Source organism: Pelmatolapia mariae, linkage group LG16_19 (genome assembly GCF_036321145.2).
Source record: "Pelmatolapia mariae isolate MD_Pm_ZW linkage group LG16_19, Pm_UMD_F_2, whole genome shotgun sequence".
Lineage (NCBI taxonomy): Eukaryota > Metazoa > Chordata > Actinopteri > Cichliformes > Cichlidae > Pelmatolapia > Pelmatolapia mariae.
The window spans coordinates 49,234,184-49,252,500 of NC_086241.1; the positions used below are offsets into that span (position 1 = coordinate 49,234,184).

At 43.2% G+C, this 18,317-nt stretch overlaps 1 protein-coding gene across 3 annotated transcripts in view; it reads right to left on the bottom strand.

Moving 5' to 3' along the window:
* Positions 1-5,763: 5,763 nt before the first annotated feature.
* Positions 5,764-18,317, bottom strand: part of LOC134646119 (intraflagellar transport protein 43 homolog A) — a 14,617-nt gene continuing 2,063 nt past the window's right edge. Inside the window, exons 2-10 of one of the 3 annotated variants that reach the window (XM_063499827.2) lie at positions 17,703-17,765; positions 17,171-17,272; positions 14,453-14,523; positions 12,132-12,167; positions 11,288-11,334; positions 7,536-7,608; positions 6,701-6,776; positions 6,412-6,572; positions 6,160-6,273 (exon numbers count right to left, since the gene is read on the bottom strand). In XM_063499827.2, coding sequence (XP_063355897.1) covers positions 6,264-6,273; positions 6,412-6,572; positions 6,701-6,776; positions 7,536-7,608; positions 11,288-11,334; positions 12,132-12,167; positions 14,453-14,523; positions 17,171-17,272; positions 17,703-17,708 — 582 coding nt within the window. In that variant the 5' untranslated portion in view covers positions 17,709-17,765 and the 3' untranslated portion in view covers positions 6,160-6,263. Of the gene's footprint in view, positions 6,274-6,411; positions 6,573-6,700; positions 6,777-7,535; positions 7,609-11,287; positions 11,335-12,131; positions 12,168-14,452; positions 14,524-17,170; positions 17,273-17,702; positions 17,766-18,317 lie in introns of all 3 variants that reach the window. The other 2 variants (XM_063499826.1, XM_063499825.1) reach the window with 2 other exon arrangements.

Genomic DNA, 18,317 nt, shown 5'->3' on the forward strand with positions numbered 1-18,317 from the left:
TATACTGTACTCATAAAGACAAACACAAACATGCTCACACAAATAAACATACAGAAACACACACACACACACACACACAGTGACAGGCTCCTCAGGCTGCCTCAGAGCACCGGCAGGTCCCTGCCATTATCCCGTCCTCTACCCTAAACACGCAGTTTTAATTTCAAAGCTCTGATTAGCTGATGATTGCATGACAGCCGCCGACCAGGTTCCCTTTTCGCCCGGCTCCCAGACTGCAACTCAATCATGCCCAATTAGTGGGTCCCCAAACACTCTCTCTTATTAGAGGACTCATAATCGACTCATTGTGTCCTGATTTGGCAAATAAATCACTCTGGAGGCTGCTGACTACCCCACCACCACTCCTCCTCTTTTTCTCTCTCCCCCACTTCTCCCACTCTGTCTTTCACTGCCCACTCCCCTTCTTTTCCTTGTCCAAGGGTTCAGTGACAATGTTTTCAGGCACGCTTTTCATTGGAGCTAACAGTTTGAACAACGCTGGACTCCTTTTTTTTTATTTTTATTCCCCCTGAAGAATGAAGAATAATTTAGCAGCTAAGGCAAGGCAGGCAGCATGCGGGTGTCCTTGTCCTACAAGGTTAAGAATCCATTCCATCTGAGCAAGAAAGGAGTGAATTAAAATAAATGATGGCCAGATATTTACTGCGAGTTTGCAGATGAAGCCAAGACACTCTGTTGGACCAGCAGGGCCTGGGTTGCCAGTGGCTCAGTGTAGCTCGTGTGACCTCTCTACACTCTCCCTGCTTAACTGGAGAATAACGCTCAATGTCACATTATTCCTAGCCTGCAACTGATATAATTATATATAGGAATATAAATAAATATGCCTGTGAAAGCGTATGCTTGGGACACTGGGGCAATTTAGACAGAGGGGCATATATGAAACTACTGGGTTGCGAAAAATAATTATAATCTAATTGAATGTGGGGAAAACGGAGCTTTGGAGACATGGACAAGGAGATTCTAGGGAGACCGGATAGGAAGTATAGAGATACTAACGTCCTTCAGCCTGGAGAACCAACCATCACAGTATTCCTTGGCTGCATTCTTTGCTCCATGCAGCTCCACGCGACAGAAATCCAACAGGGGAGCTTTACAGACTCAGCGGGTGGACCTGTTGGAGCCCAGAGGCTTGCAGAGCACTGGGAGGCCTGTGATGCTGCGTGTAAGCGGGAAACTGCATGACTGTGATGTAGTGGACTTATAGTCAGCATCTGAGAGAAGCTTTAGCAATGTCCCACTGTGACATGAACCCCCTTGTTCTGCTGCTCTCCTTTAACGAAATCAAACCAAGTCTTTCACCTACATAGTCTCACCCGCCTCCATTCCACCAAGGGATATTTATTCTATGTGTGTGTGTGTTGAGTGGTCATTAGTCTCTGTTTACAGGAGAGAAATCCTGGCCAGCTGGCATGTGACGCGTGATGTGCCGCATTGTGGTCTACCACTGTGAGACCCCCGTGGCAGAGTCGTGGAGTCTCGGCAACCCCCTTCCCCAGGCGGGCCGCGGAGACCGCAGCGAGCCCTCGGCAGATGGAGCCTCCAGCGTTTCTCGTCTCTCATCCACAAGCAGCGAAGAGGTGGAGCAAACACTGGAGGTGGGACTGGCCCTGGCCCCCATCCCAGATGCCAGGAGAAGGCCGAGACTCTGACGAAGCCCTGCTGGGAGGGTGCTGGGCCGGAACAGGTGCAGCCTCAGCCCCCTCTATCCCCCCTCTGTCAGCACCTCAGTGGTGAAGCCCACACTCGTTTCCTGTCCTCACTCCTTCTCATTCACACACTCGAAAGGTGTTGTGGGACTACATCCAGCCCCTCCCTCCACCCTGCAACAAATCCAGACACCGAAAAAAAAAAAATCATAACCAGACAGTTCAGCAATAAGACGACTTAAAATCTTGTCGCCTTCTGTCTTCTCTTTCAGAGGAACTAAATTACAAAGTACCAAGTTCACAGGATAGCTGACCCTCAGGGGGCAGACTACAGAGTCGTGTTGACTCAGGAGTTTTTCCTCTCCTGGCTATGATCAACTCTTCAGCTGACCTCGCCGCTGCCGGGGGGCCAACGCAAACACTTTCCCATCAGCCACTGCTTTATCCCCAGCAGCTACAAGACAAAGAGGTTCTGCTTTGTACCTTCTGTAGCCGGCATCCTGCATGATAGGAAGAGTTTATGACTGGGGAGGCTGGGAAAGGGAGGGCGGATGGGGAGGCCCAACAGGCCACCTTGACCTGTCCCTGCTCAAAGAACCTCGGTGAACTTACTCCCATCGCCCCTAGCCCCCCTTCCCCACCTCCACAATGACCTGGCCACTCCAACCATCCCTGAGTTATTATCATAATTCCCCAGAAAGGCACTGTAAGGCATCTGTGTTTTACAGAATGTTTTGTGTTTTATTGCCTTTAAGTCACTCATAGGCCAGCAGAGAGGGCCCACAATGATAAGAAAACCAGTCATGTGAAAAATGAAGGACCTTGCCTACAGGTCTGAGAGGTGAGGAAGGGAAATAATAAAATACATGACAAATGTGGAGCCTGACTGTATTTCATGTTCAAACCCTTGTCCTGTCCTGCCTTTTCCAACCCGCAGCGGTTCTAAAACATATGAGGGGTAATAAGAAGGAAATAATAATAATAAATGAATTCAGACAATCTCTTTGTTACGAAGAGAACAGAAGCTCAGTTTTGTTGTTTTTGCTTGGTTTTAAAAAAAAAAAAAGAAAAAAAAAAAAAGAAAAGAGACCATCCTAGCCTTCTCACTCCCCCTCCCAGGTCTTTTGACAACACCATGGCAGCAAGATACCCAGGGGCATTCCAAGCTGCCACCATCCCAGCCATTTCATGTCCGAGCCCACCTGGGGTAAACAAAAAAAAAAAGAAAAGAAATTGGGACTTCGAACGATAGAACATTAAGTAAAGAATAGAGAGCAAAAAAAAAAAAAAAGTTCAGCCGTCAAACTTTAGGTCTTAAAAAATACCACTTTCATTGTCTCTTCTGTGAAGTAATTCCCCCTCCCCTCCTCTCCCCCCAAACACACACACACACACACACACACGCACACACACACACACGACCCCCCCTGCGGGCTTTTAAAGGTGCAGTATAACTAATGAAAAATAAAACATCTGTTTAATCTGGCCATTTCAAAGGCAAATCCCCCTTTTGATCAAAAAATGATATTGATCTGACTGCCTTAGTGGTGTGTTGAGGATCTCTCCTTTAAACTTGAAATATCATGGAGTCTTTGTTGCGAATCAATACCGAGGTTGCTTTTTGAGGTTTGATTCAAAGGGCACGAGCTCCATTTGAATATGCTTGCATTTGCATGTATTATTTCTGGCTTCAGAATTCAAATTGACCTTGCATATATTTTTTTTTCTTTGTTATAAATTAATGAGTAAAACATGGCTTAAAAGCGGGGCATATCTTTCTGTTCTTGTTTTTTTTTTCTTTTAAACTGATAATCGTCCTCTTGTGGCTGGTTCGCGGCACCTGACTGATGCAGAGCTGGGCAGGTCACTGATAGGGAACCTGTTACAGGCACGCGGCCCCTGGTGGAATGAACCGGACCTAATATCGCTCTGAGCTTTAGCGTGTCTGTCCTCACCCCTCACTCTGTGTCTGAGGGGCCCCGGCATCGGGCTGAAGCTATCTCTACATCTCCCCATTTTCTTTAATTACACCTCAGCATATTGGATTTGAACCATATGGAAGGGAGATATTGAGAACAGATAAGATGTATAAACTCCTGTCAGCACCTTAGCATATTAGGTAGAGCTGGAAGGATATTATCTCTAGTCTATCCTTCCAATTAGTGCCCAATATCAAAATACATCAAGACAAGCCAGTCAACAGGGGCGGAGGGAAAAAACATTACATAAACGGACTTTTCTACTTTTTCTTCTTCTTTTAAAATACTGTTAAGCCTTTATTACTTCCTCTCATGTGTTTTCTTTGCCACAAAATGAAAAGTCGGTTCCAACGAGGGACCCAATAAAGACAAAGATAAATAGCCTACTTAAACCCAAAATAATTCACTGTGCTCAGCTGGGCCATGCTTGCCTTAAGGTTTCACAAACATTGCTGCTTTATAAATAAAGTTTAACATGAGAAAACTTCTTCTTTTACCCCATAAATTCTGGAAACCCTTTCCTCCAAAGTGTTTCCCATCAAATCAAAAATCATTACTGAGGCATTTCCAGTGAAATATCGGATTACGGAAGCACACGTCGGAGCAGTGTGGATGTTTTTTTGCAGCGGTAATGGCTCCATTATTTTAATAGAAAAATGTCAAGGGAAAAACAAATTGCACCCTAAACCCATGTGAGGCCTGTATCATCTGATCTGATATACACATAATCAACATGGCCTCAGACTCGGCTCACCTCCCGGCGACACCGTTTTCATCCAAAAGCCACCACAAAGCTCTTAAAGAACACAATTGTCTTCCTCGCTGGAAATGATGCGTGCATTGTGCTTGTTTTGATGTGATTGAATCCACTGCACCCAGACAGTGAGAGGTCATCCTTAGCCTCGCTGCAGCATCAGGATATATACAGTATACACAGAGAGAGACATGGGGAGAATAAAGTAAGAGAGCAGCAGGATGAGGCAGTAGAGAGAGGTCACTTTGAGAAGCTGGATGCAAGCACATGCCAAACAGCAACTCTCTCTCTCCCTCTAATCCCCTCTCTGATCCACCGACGCCTGGGCCAATCATTTGAGGACGACCGCAACCCGTGATCACTGGGCCCTAATCTGAGTCCTCGGCCCGTCCGCGGTCCACCTCAGACAGCACCGGCTGGCTGCCAGCAGAGGAGTGGCAGGCTTAGCCTTCTCCAGAGAGACAGCTAGAGGTTGTCTCTACATGGATGGGCACTTCGCAGCTCGGCAGGGGCGGGAGGAAGGGGCAACGTAGCAGCTGCTCAGGGCATATGGGCAGAATTCATTAAGTCTGGCTAAATAAGCCAATTGTGGAGGCGGTAAAAAAGTGTGCATTTGTATATCTGATAGACAAAAAAGAGAGAGAGAGAAAGCACTCACAGAATTTGAGGGCCCCACTTAAAAATTCTGCCACACACAAATATTCTGAGCACAAATATCCCGCGTGATAGCCTCGTCCTGAGGTATTACTCCTGATGTAGTTGATTCAAGGCCCACCAAATGAAAAAGAATCTGGATCTATTTGTGATGGGCAGTGATTGAGCTGTTGGATGCGTAGATTGTGTGCCCTTGAGGACTTTTCTGTGCATCTCCAAATGTCACGAGACCGCTCTCTGCCTCAGAAATAAACCTAATCACAATCTGTAAATGTTACAGCCGTTTCCCTAATAGACCTGGCCTGACTTTGGAGGTCTGCATTTATATTCGCACACATGAACCAAAGGCAAAACTGAATGCTGATACACATGATCGCCACATGTTGAAGCCACACGTTACACCAACTGTGATCCCATTAGAACACAATGCCATTTTAAATTCAGACATGGAGACATCTCCTTTCCATTGTCCTGGCCTTCTGGCTTTAAAGAAAACACACCTCACACTAGCAGCTGCCTTGTTCCTATCTCACATCTATTCCTCTTTATCCAGTAAAAAAGTATAATGTATGCTAATCCCCCAGGTGTCAATAGGAACTCTGTTCAATACATTTGAGATAATAGTGAAGAAGGGGTTGCTCCTATCGAAGAGCTGGAAGATAAAGTCAATGGCACAGTCAATAACAATAAGGTTGTAGGCTTTAATGAGGAATGTTAATTTGAACACAATCAAGTGGATTTCAGCTTAGCTGATTATCAACCTTGGACTTGTATGAAGGTGTTGATAATGCTGTTAGTAGAGTGGGGGAATTTTTATCTGTACCTGCTATTTTCACTTTGCCTTTTGGCTGTTTGAGTTAAAACTAACAAACTAAAAAAGTGAGCGAGTGAACTTAAAAAAAAAAAAAAGACAGGGTAAGGTAACACTGTACTGCTACATGCACAGACAACTTTATTTATTTATAAAATTTACCAAATGCTGTACACACACTTTATACAAAATAACAGTAATTGAAGTTTGTAAGTTGATAGCCCTTCTGTGTAGTGGGATGTTCGCCCATCACTCCTACTAGAGCGACTTCATGTCTCAGTTCAAGCGTCCTCCTCGCGTTGCAGGCTACACAGCCAGCTCCTCACTCTCTCCTTGATCCCATTCCATCAGCAGCTCCGAGGACACCTCTGTAAACAGATGATCCCATTCCCAGCTCACATCATCCTGCAGAGCAAAAGAGAGACAGAAGAAAAGAAGAATTAGAGAGGCAGAGCGAGACATACCAAGAAAGTGAGTACAGGGAATAGAGAGAGGTGGGGGGGAGCAGAGGGTGTTAATGTACACATCATAAATCTTGATTACCTGAGAGACAGACAGCAACCTCCCCTGGTGCTCAAGAAACAGCTGGACAGGCCTTTCGTTGGGAGCTCGCAAGCTATATTTACTAAAAATTCACTCACCTCCCTCACCTCCTGCTCGGGTGCTAAAACCTTGGTGAGTAGCTTCAAGTCGATCTCTCCATCCTGAGGAAATAGTGCAGTAAAATTCACTTAGCTTGCACAAACAGAGGTGATGAGAGTTGCCACCTTGAAGAGAAGGCGCAGGAGAACATTGAAGGTATTTTTAAAAAAATAAGGTGTCCTTGACTCACTAAGGTTTGAAATGCAGAATAATTCTTCAGATCATTGTCCAGATCTCTGTAGGTCATTACCCGGTTCACCTGAACACTAACAGAGTGACAGGAAGTAAGGCTTCTGATGCACTTATACTGTAAACAAACTTGTATTTTGGTGAAAACAGCATGTCACAGAGAAAATCCTGCTTTCAGAATACACGCAAAGCAAGACTGCAAAGTGGCTTAGATGAGCTTGAAGTTTTCACACACTTAAGCTCTAAGATTTCAAGCAAAGGCCAGAGAGAGCAGGAGATGGTTGCCAAGTGTTAAACACTTCAAATTGAAACCCAGCTGCTTATCTGTGGGTTGGAATTAAGTGGGGGGGCTCTCAAAGTGGCCGGGGCCTAGCAGTGCATGCCAGTCCTACTTACTGCACATTACACGCTACATTGCCCTCGCAATGAGTTCAATGTGGATATTATCTCGCACAGAGAGCAAGCCCCAGCCTAATAACCTCCACCGCTGTCATAGCCTTGCAACATATTCGACACATGTCGACGTGTCTCTCACTGCCCTGTAAATCAAAGGGCCCGGTTAGTAAGGACCCTGGCAAGAGAGTTGCATAAATCACACCCAACTGTTATTTCTCCATTTCAGCCTGATATAGCAAGGCACTCTGCAACAGCATCAATGGAGGACAGTTAACATGAAAGACACTAGAATAGTCTACTGAGCCACTGCTCTGTGCATGGACAGAGGTTTAAGATCATAGAGTTGGGGCTCTGTAAGTCACACTCTGTGTGTTTGTGTGTGTGTGTGTCCAAAGTGATTAAGTGGCTTGAAAGTGTTTACAGTTTAAGGAATTAACTACCATGGTGGAGCAGCAATTTGCATGGTGAGATCTTCTTCTTGCACTTCATCCAGATCAGGAATCGTTGGGATGTCTAAATACACACAATAAAAAAAGAAGAGTCCATCTGATACATTTGTAGAAGTGGCACATTTAAGAAAATCAAATAATCATCAAACGACCATTTAGTATTCTTACCAATACAAAAACATTGTTTAAATTACTGTAAATTCCCTGTGGACGGCTGCTAGAAGGTTACGTGCCTGTATGCGGCACTTCCTCCCCTCCCTCTTGTGTGCTACATCCACATAAGAGCTGCCCTGTCACAATAGCCATGCGGCCATGAATATTCAGAAGGCAAGGCGGCAGCTCATCCTGCTGTGAGAGGGGTGCTGGCCAGGGGCTCCCCAGAAAGCACCCCCTGCTACCTTAGCATTTGGGCCCTGTCAGTGCCGCCCACCCCCAGGACCTGCGGTGGCCGGTAGGCCGACCTCCATGTCCACTCTGCCACTCCGACTGGAGCGGTATCCAGCCATGTGCACGAGTATTTGCTTGCGGGCCCATCTGTGTGGGGTCGGAAGTCACAGTGCGGCCTGGCAGGGGCTGCGGTGCCAGGAGCCGCCAGCCCGCTGCTCAAACAGTGGGAACCCGCTTTAATTGGCAAAACGCAACAGGACAGAGGATGGCTTCACTCCCAAGAAAGAGAGGGCAAACTTTCACAGCATTTTTCAGATGGACATATCAAAGCAGGGAAATAAGAGAGGGATAGAGAGTAGTCTGGATAGCTGGACATAAGCAGTTAAGAGACAGAAAAGTCTCTCCAACTATTTTATAGTGAGTAAGTTGCCGCTTGTTGACAGAAAGGTGCCTGTACAGATAACAAACAATATATATTTTCTTTGCATAGTGCAGCAGTTGCAAAAAAAAAAAAAAAAAGTACAGTAGAGGCTTTACAGGTGTCCCAGCTTTGGGTGTGATGTGTCTTTCCTAAAAAGTATTTTTCTGGTGTGGCAGCAAAGTGCACATCCTTATTAGCTCCAGAGCAGAGTGTGGACAGTGACAGAGAAAGAAAGTGGGGGAGTGGAAGCGAGGAAAAAGAGACCTGACAGATAGCGAGAGAAAAAGAGAGAGCTGGACTGCATGAAGAGGGTTGTCAGTAATCTCTAACCACAGTACTGCACCCTGAGGGGAAAGTCAATAGAGGAGCTAAATAGAGGTGAGGAGATGGAAGTCTGCATCTGATGTGAGGAAATATCTTGGCATCTATGTCACCATTCCTTCAAAACCCCTAAAAAAAAAAAATAAAAAAAAAAGAATTCAAGCAAACATAAATTTAGATGTAAGAAGGAGAAAAATATTTTGATTCTGAACATTTTTCTGAGATGGATAAATCCTAAAAAAAAAAAAAAAAAAAAAAAAAGAGTAGACCGGTCAAAACCTTACCCCCCAAGTTTTGCTGAAGCCCAAAAGCCTCACACTCTGCTGATAACTTATTTCCTTCACTTTTTTTAATTAAACCAAATTAAAAATGCCATGCTCGTTTAGCCGCTGACAAGATTCATCTGTGTTTCTGATATCCAAATAAATGCGGGCGCAGGTATTTCATATTCATGAGGCCCCGGTGACACTTTGTCCTCTCATTTACAAAGCACAGCGTTCAGCAGAATCCGTCCCCCCTGGACCCCCAATCAAATTTAATGGTCTTAGTGCAATGACATCAAAAAGCTTTGCCATCCAGCTCTGCAAACAGCTTCCTGGGTTGTCTATCTGTCCACACACACACTCTCTTTCTTTCCATTTCAGCGAGTAACGCACTAATAACACACTCCGTGAGAGTTCGACGTGAAGCACGGAAGCATATGCTGTCTATGTGCAAACTCTATTATTAAGTGGAAAAAAAGGAACAACATTTTTTAAAACAAGCTTCAAATCCAACCTATTACTAGAGGTCAAGTGGGCCATAAAAGCAGCTGCAAACAAGCCAATGTTTTCTTCCAACGCAAAGGGCAACTCCATCAGGACGAACATATTTCCCTCAGCATGGCACGCATTATCCACGCTGGCTTCCTTCACTCAGCTGGACATGTATCAAGGTGGCTTTTGTCTGGCAGCGAGAGGCCACGCGTATTCTTATTACACGGCCGCGTCCGGCTTCCTCGCTGAAGCATGTAAATATCAAAAGGGGATAATTTGCTGTGAATGTAGACATACTCCCGGCAGCACATGCCAGTCAGCGACTCTGGCAAACGGGCCGTGTCCTCGCCTTACTTCGGACCCCTATAATCTACGCAGGGGTCCAGCCGAATGATTACCTAGCCAGAGAATCCATTTAAAAGGCTTACGGGACAGCAACAGTCAACACGTCACAGTTTAAGTGGGAGACGATGAGACATGAAATAGATGAGTGTCTTTGCGACACTGGTGCTATTTTATGTGACCAGCAGGAGGCTGTGGGGGCAGCTGATAGGGAGAAGGGAGCAGGGGACTGGGGCTAGCCTTCTCTCCCTCTGTCTCTCTCTGTGCTTGTAGCCAGTGGACATAAGGGATAAGGGTAGGGGACATAATCAAGATCGGAGGGGCTATCTCACTAACCCTCAGCACTGTAATTTCCAATACCCCTGCCTCCAGCTCTGTATTAAGAGGTCTCCCTTCACAGAGTAATAATCTTTCCAGCGGCATTAACTGCAAGAGAACCAAACCTCCGGACCCTTCAATCAACTGTCCATTTTAGCCAGTGTGCAGACAATATCGAGTACGATCGTGTGTGCATAAATACAATATAGAAGTACATTAATTACATGTATATAAAAAACACTTTCTGAAATTGAAATTCAATAGTTATTATTGCCCTGTAACATCATTTGTATTTTGGAATAGATTTCTACTTTTTAAATTAAGCAAATAAAACGCATAAGAAAAATACAACTGAGTGGAATTACCAAGCGTTATTAATAAATAATACAGTTTAAAATCTCCGCATGTCATTGTGACAACATTGGTACTCTTTAAACTCAGCAGATTCATGAACAAAGAATTAAACAAGAATTCTCGCCATCTTCTAAAAAGTCACTCTACAGCGTACTAGGTATTTTTTTCATCTTCTTATTATTAATCGTAGTAGTATTCTTATTTTATTTCCTAATAAAATGACAATATGGCCGGTTTAACAGAAAAGGTTTTCAATTTGTTCATAAACATGTGCACGCCTCTCAGCATGCATGCCAACTAATATTAACTTAGCCTATTTAACCCTGTTCCCATTACTGCTTTGCACTGCAAAATGTTGCATTTATCTGCAGCAGCACCTTGCTAAAAATTCCTCCCTCAGTCCAAACATTGTTTGTGGTGCACACTATTGAGCCCTCGGGTCACTTAGTCAATGCAGCAGTGTTACCACTGGATCTGTATTCAACAGCACCAGTCTGACACTTTGTGTCCATATGTGTGCATTTTGTGATTAACTGTGTTGTTCTGGCTGATGGCTGGACAACCTCAATCCGGCCAGAGTACTCTCCATCAAATGAGCATATTCCCTCGTCACGTTGATCAAAAGAACCGCGCTCATACTTTCAGTGGTCAAAGTCAGCGTTCTAACACACAAATCCACGCTATATTCAGGGAGAAATATGGTTTGAGCACCAGTGAAAAGCAATGATCTGACCGCCTGCTTATCTGCTCTACTTTCTGAGGATGAATGTGCCGGTGAAGCACTGGAGGGCTCCTCTTTGCCCGTAAGGAGACACAGAGAGTGGGGATTGCAAGGGTGCTCTTACCTCCTTCATCATCTGATCCCTGGGGAGTTTGTGGTCGCAGGCGGCGGCTGTAGAAACAGGAAGTATGAGAGCATGAATTATTTAATGCTTTCAAACCCTATCTTAACAGTCATCATAGGGAGTGAGTGAGTGAGTTGGCTCCTAGACTTTTCTTTGATGATGGGCCTGTTTTTGTTCTTTCTTATGATAGGTAGGGAGCTTGTTCAGTTTCCTACAGTCTGAGTCAGACTTTAGAATAACAGCCTCTGACAAAGCTGCTATGAGACACAGTTGTGCTGTCTGGGTTAACACAGCCTGACTGTCCTAGACAAGATCACCTCTAAGAATTATTTAAAAAAAAAAAACCCAGCTGGAGGCACAGTCTGAATAAGTATTACTAAGACAAGACAATTGTGACAGAAGCACAACCTAAGGGATTTTTCGGCAGAGTAACATCATCACTTTCACACAAAGCCTCTGTCTCACTATAGCCATCCAGGCACCAAGCTCCAGCTGCAATGATGAGTCAAACATACAGGACTATGTCCTCTACCTGCCTCTTCTCATGTGGATGCCTATTCTGGTCACACTATTGTGTGAGGGTGGGTGGAAGGGACTAGAATAACAGGGAAACAGCAGTAAAAGTGACGGCAACTCAGTCACGCTGGATTTTAATCATATTAAGTGATTGTTCTTGGAAAGGCGAGGATTAGTTACGACCAAGGACAACTGGGGAAGTAGAGTGCCAATTCCATTTTACTGCGAAAAGAACAAAAATTTAAACTGGCCTATTTTTATACAAAAAGTGCTGACAGTTATGAAAGTCATCTGACAGCTGAAAGAATAAAATATTGTTCCTACTTACTCTTCGAAGTCCTCAGCTGCAGGTCTTCTCGAAGATCTGTACGTAACCAGAGAAAAATAATTTTCACACAAATTTAATAACACACACATATTAAATTTTATTTCTTTCAAAATAACCGTAAGCTCCTGGTAGGCATATCTTTTTCATCTGTGTTAGTGGAGTTGACAGTAGTTGTCTTCTGTTTTCTCAGCCTATAATAACAGTCTAACAGCCTCAGCAACTATTTACAGACTTCTCTCCATTTATTTTCCCTCAGTATGAAAAGATGCACACTGGCATACCAAAAATGCAGCTTTATTAATATGCAAAGCATATAATCACACAAATGCAGGAATAAAACAAAACATTGTAAGTTATGTGTACCCAAAAAATGTTTTCCAATATCATTTTTAATCTTCCTTCATAGAGCTAAATACATTTGTTGGTTCTCCTGGTTGAGTAGTGACCCCTAGTGGTTTTAAAGGTGATTCAATCAGCCTTTTACTTCTTTCTTCTTTTAATTCTTTAGCATGTCCAAAACTCAAGAGCACAAGCAGCTATTATGTGCAGATCGATACAAAGCTCATACTTAAATCCATAAATAAATCCTTTTGTATTTTTATCTAGAGCAAGTATTAAGAGGTTCTTATAAAAATAAATCTGTCCCAACATTGGGACAATAACGACAATGGCAATAAATAAGAACATTTATTCATAGCTTGTTTTTCAAAGGTAATATCTTATCATCTTTTTTCACCATGAGGATTTCATTTCCTGTTGATCTGCCTGAGGTTAATTAATTTTTTTTGGCGGGAGGGGGTGTTGGTATTAAAGGATGTTTTTCCTGGTTGAAGTTATGGGTCTAAGTTCATAGGATGATGTGGTATGATTATTTTTAATCACAGATCACGAAACCTGCGAATCCAAAGTGCAGCTTTAACAACGTAATGAAATTGACTGGACTATAAGTTCAGGTAGTTCAGTCAAACTTTCAAGCACAAGAAAATAAATCCATATCAAGTCTTATATCTTATATTATATTGTTACGAGTAGCGTTAATAATCTTTTTTTCCAATAAGAAAAATGATCTTAAACACTTCATCTTGCCAGTTCTCTGCTCATTTACTGCTTTGTCCATCTTTTGCACACTATCTGCGGCCAAACCAGGCGATCTGAAGCCAGCAGTGTCCAATCAGGAGAGCGAGAGAGGAGCTGAGGGAGCCTACCTGCCTGCCCTTGGATGGTGTCCTGTCTGCGGGGCGGGGGTGGCGACACTTAAGACACATTACAGGCCCCTTGATTAAGACTCATGTAAGGCAAAGCGATAGACATGGTAAAACTGTCTGGAAAAAGTTGTTAGGGATAAAATATATTGTGACAACCTGGTTTCAAAGGTTCATCAATAAACTGACAGATCATTTAGTGTCAATTAGAAGTGATAGATCGACAAATCCTGGGATTTCTGCGCTGGGATTAGTGGGAGGAGGGCGGTGGTGATTGAGCATGAGGGGTGACATTGAAGGGAAAAGTCCTTGCTGGTTCCAGGGGGGACCATTACTTACTTTGTTTCAGAGAGGATCAATGCACGTGCAAACCCCTTTTACACCTCCTGTATTTCAATCACTTTGAGACCGGGAATCAAGCGGGGGTTACGCAAAAGCGGAGAAGCGACACGCTGACCTTCTGCGAGAAAGGAAAGATCTATTGAGTTTGCTGTTCTCCCTGCTTGCACTAACGGTGCAGCAAACTACGCAAATAAATACAATTGACTCAGCCTGTTCACTTCAATGCATCTCCTGTGCTCCCACTTCCACTGACCGAGCAAAAGAAGCACAATGGCAGTTGGAAGAACAAACTGTTCTACAGTGTATTAAAACATCTCATATTGAGTCAGTGAAGGAGAATATTACGATTTAGATGTGTTAGGCTGAGACGAAGCCTTTTGGCAAACACCTTCCATCTGTTCAACATATTTCATGAATTCTCCATGTTGTGATCCTTGTGTAAAGAGCAGACTGCAGTGGTAAGGGGTGATTAAGTGGCTTGAACCCCCATGATGAAGTGGCTAGCTGACTAACAGTGCCCTCCTGTGGCTGATGCATTAACCATGTCAATTACCGCCTTGCTCACAGATGAAGACGAATGGAGAGTTGCCTGCTCAGACAGGCTCCCTCTAACCTTGTTGATTCACAGCCCGAGTGCCAAATATGCACTGATAAATAAGCTCATTCAACAGCATGAGAGTTCATTAATAACACATAAAACAAGACCACGGCTTGGAGTCCCAGCTTAGTTTCATTATAGTCGCAAGAGATGGAGGGGGCGAACGTGAAAATACGTACTTGGCAGAACCAGATCCAGAGCTGTCCTCTGCCCAGCCGCCCTGCCGCCGGGCTGGTTTAGGAGGAGGGCCCTGGAAGGAGGAAGAACTTCAATAACAGCTTCACTGAATATCTACTCACCCACACTCACGATAAGTAAATACATATGAAAGCATTCAAACTCCTATGAGGCTTTAGTCTCGGAAAATATAGCACAGAAGCGGCACGTTTTCATTAGATGTTGGGGTAAATTTGATCAGAATCAGTGGCCTCGTGTTAAACACACATTTGATAAATAGGTACTCCAAAATTGAAGCATTGAAGCACATAAGAAAAAAAAAGAAAAAAGAAACTGTCTTGTTAAGGTATGCTGATCGAACCACCTGTGGAGTAAACAACATTCCTGATCTGCTGAGCAAAGGATCGTCTACTGCAGCGGTCCCCAACCTTTTTTGCGCCACAGACCAGTTTATGTCTAACAATATTTTCATGGACCGGCCATTAAGGTGTCGCGGATAAATACAACAAAATAAATCCAGTACCGGTACCAAAAAAGAAGATTTATTCATAACACACGGGAAAAGACCCAGGGAAACCGGGTTAACAATAAAAATGATTAAAAAAATTAAAAAAAAAAAACGCTAAAAGCCGAAACCATGAATTTCACACCCAAGCCTCAACTCTTGAGGCCCGGTACCAAAAGACTCACAGACCGATACCGGTTCATGGCCCAGGGTTGGGGACCGCTAGTCTACTGCAACTGCACTAAATAGTTTTGTTTATTATAGTTTTCAGTAGTAATCATTTGAAGCATTAGAACGTATAGAGCAGAGTGTGGGAATTAAGTCTGACCCTAAAACTGAGCCAGAGGGGAAAAAAATGACCTCCCACTCTGTCTACTTCTTTGATTCTGAAAATAGTAAACGGAGTAAGAATCTTGATCCTGAGACCGGGACCCTGAGGCCAGCGTTTGAATGAATAAATTCCTCAGCGCACACAAGGGTGGGCACTAGACAAATGAATTAGGGAAAAAGAGGGACAACATTTCTCATTACTAAATTGGGTCTGCAGAGGACAAAGTGTTCGTGAAGAATTTCTTTCATTTATGATGAAAGAGGAAATAATCTTTCATGGCTGGTTCCTTTACTGAAGCCATTTATAAATCTGAATGTCACCATTAAGCAGGGCAGAGGGAGGGGGAGCCCACTCTGCTCCACTGTATATTACCATTAATCGAGAGAGCTGAGGCTGAACGAGCTCCCTCAACTTTGTGCAATTAGTAACTGTCTCTTTAATAGGAACAAAAAAGGGATTACAATTATGGAGGCTTTTTTAGAGCAGCATTTAAACATTTTTTTCACATGACGTGAAATCTCTTTGATGTTTCATATGTGGCATTTCAACAATGGACAATTTTCATAAGGGATGAGATAATAAGGTCAAGTGCATCCTGTGTGCAATAAATGTATCCTGTGGCAGTTATTTCACTCAACAAAAATGGGGAGGACCAAAATAGTCCTGAGAAACAAAACAAAAACTGCGAGCATCCAATTCCTCATGACCAAATATGAAGCTCACAACTGTAGTAAAATAGTTATGGCTATTACGGCAATTAGCTTATCCCTTAAGGTTTCTAATTTGGGATTCTATGACGGTCTCTAGGGCGAGGAACTTGTAGTGACCGAACTCTATGAGCCCATAAAAGCAATGAGTCTTTGTTTAAAAGGATGTCAGGAATGTGACCAATCAGTTGGGTATTTCGGGCAGAAGAGAACGGGTTTGATAAACGAAGACTGCAAAAACGCCACCCAGTCGCACGACACTCTGGAAAAATGTACTGCATGTGCACAGCAGGTCAGAGAGGGCGCGAGAATACCGGTTCATACATTAGGAAAGTTGGCCTAATTTGGGAAGATTAGCCTAAAGCAAGGGCATTGCTGGAATATTTGCTCTGGGAATGCTGGCTGGTTTACAGTTTGCCAATCCAGGAGATGTGACTGATCCTATAAATGCCAACGACAGTGAAGTGATTTGTTGTATTTCAACTGTCACTTATGATCTGACTTCTTATGATTACATGCAACATGATTCAAGGGCAACAAGAAGCAAACTTTACAATGAAAACTGTGCCATGACTTGAAGTGATTCATGTAAAAAAGGCACTTGTAGAAAGAGAGGATTTATCAGTTGCTGGTGATACTAAATAAGCCAACTGAAGACAACTACAATGTTTTGTGACTCACAAGGTTAAAAGGATTTAGAGTTTATATGAAGTAACACTTCAAACCCTTAATGCAACACATAAGATCCAACATATACAGGCCAACAAATAAAGAGCAGCTATTCTGAGTGTTTTGGAGCACTTTAAAACCTGCTAAAGTAGAAAAACAGCAACTCAAACATCTCATCACCTGCATTATGCACTCCAATCAAACTTTATACCATGTGTGTCAAGCTGGCTCTTCGAGGTGAGCTGTAATTTGAGTCCTATCAAATCTAATCAGATGAACTGAAGTAAAAAAACTTCATGATAAAAGAAATGTAAGATAACCGGAAATGGTATAAAGTTGATAAGCTGAGCATTAGGACTAGAAGCCATGCAAAGTCATCGCTTAATTCATGCTACCTACCTCATCATCATCCTGTAATTCATGTATGAGACAAGACCAAAATGTATATTTATGACCTTGTAAATGAATGTTATAACACGCAGAGGTTTATTATCACATGATTGCATACCTCTCCTGCTGAAGCAGAGGTGGAGGACTTCCTTATGTGACGAGTCTCTTCAAACGATGACTGGTGTGCCGCAGGGCGAGCTCTTCGTCCAGACTTGGCAACCTGGGAAATGTGTGTAATTTCAACATGTAAAACCACTGTATGTGACAGACATTAGCACAGTTATTTGGGGTTTACAAAATAATTTGTGGTTTTAATTTCCTTTAACTGTCACATTAAATGTTTTCTGAAAATGGGATGGGAATCAAGAACAGGTTCCAGTTAAAAGGAGGTTCCAAACGGTCTAATTCTCTGGAAACTTCTGCATCCAACCTTATCAATTCCTGGCATGTTTTCTTTTTTCCAACAGCTGCACATTGCTAAACAATGACGTCAAATTCATGGAAGTGGAGCTTTTGCACACCTGAGTCATTTGTTTTCCACTCATGCACACATGTAGAGATTTTAAAGATTTGAAATGATGTCAAAAATCTGAAATAGCTGGGTGGGTGGGGGGGGGTTCACAATAACTTAAAGCCATGAAAGCTTTTACCTCCATACTATGAAAACGTCCGGTGGGTCAGTGGTCTAGTGTTTTCAACATTCCCCTAACATCCTGGAAAAAGACACAACCCAGCCTCAGACAGTCGTAAGATAAGGATAAATTGGAGGGTTGTGTCAGAAAGGACCGTTTTTGTAAACTCTGTGCCATATCCCATATGTGGATCCATTCACTGTAGTACCTACTGGGAATAACCAAGCAGCTAGAAGTACTACACCACTATGAACATTTTACAGCCCCTATGAGCAAGAAAGCAGGAGAAGGTCAAAATTTGGTGCTTTTAGATTTGGTTTATTCAGCCCTCGTCACTTCTTAAGTACAAGAGATGCACAAAAAATTGTCAGGAATGAAAAAAATAAATAAAGGTACAGTAAGTAATTTTTTGAGGTTACAGAAAAAAGACAATGTAGTACTATAAATATACACTGAATAGTGTGTATCTGTCTTCCAACAAATTGATGTGTTTTCATAAACTAAAATAATTAGGTTTGTGGAAGTTCCCACATTGCCCCGCCATCTTGAATAAAGTGGCCGAGATGGACATCGCACTTCCGCCTAATTGCTTTTTATGTATGTTGCAGGAGACTGGCCAAAATGAAAACACCA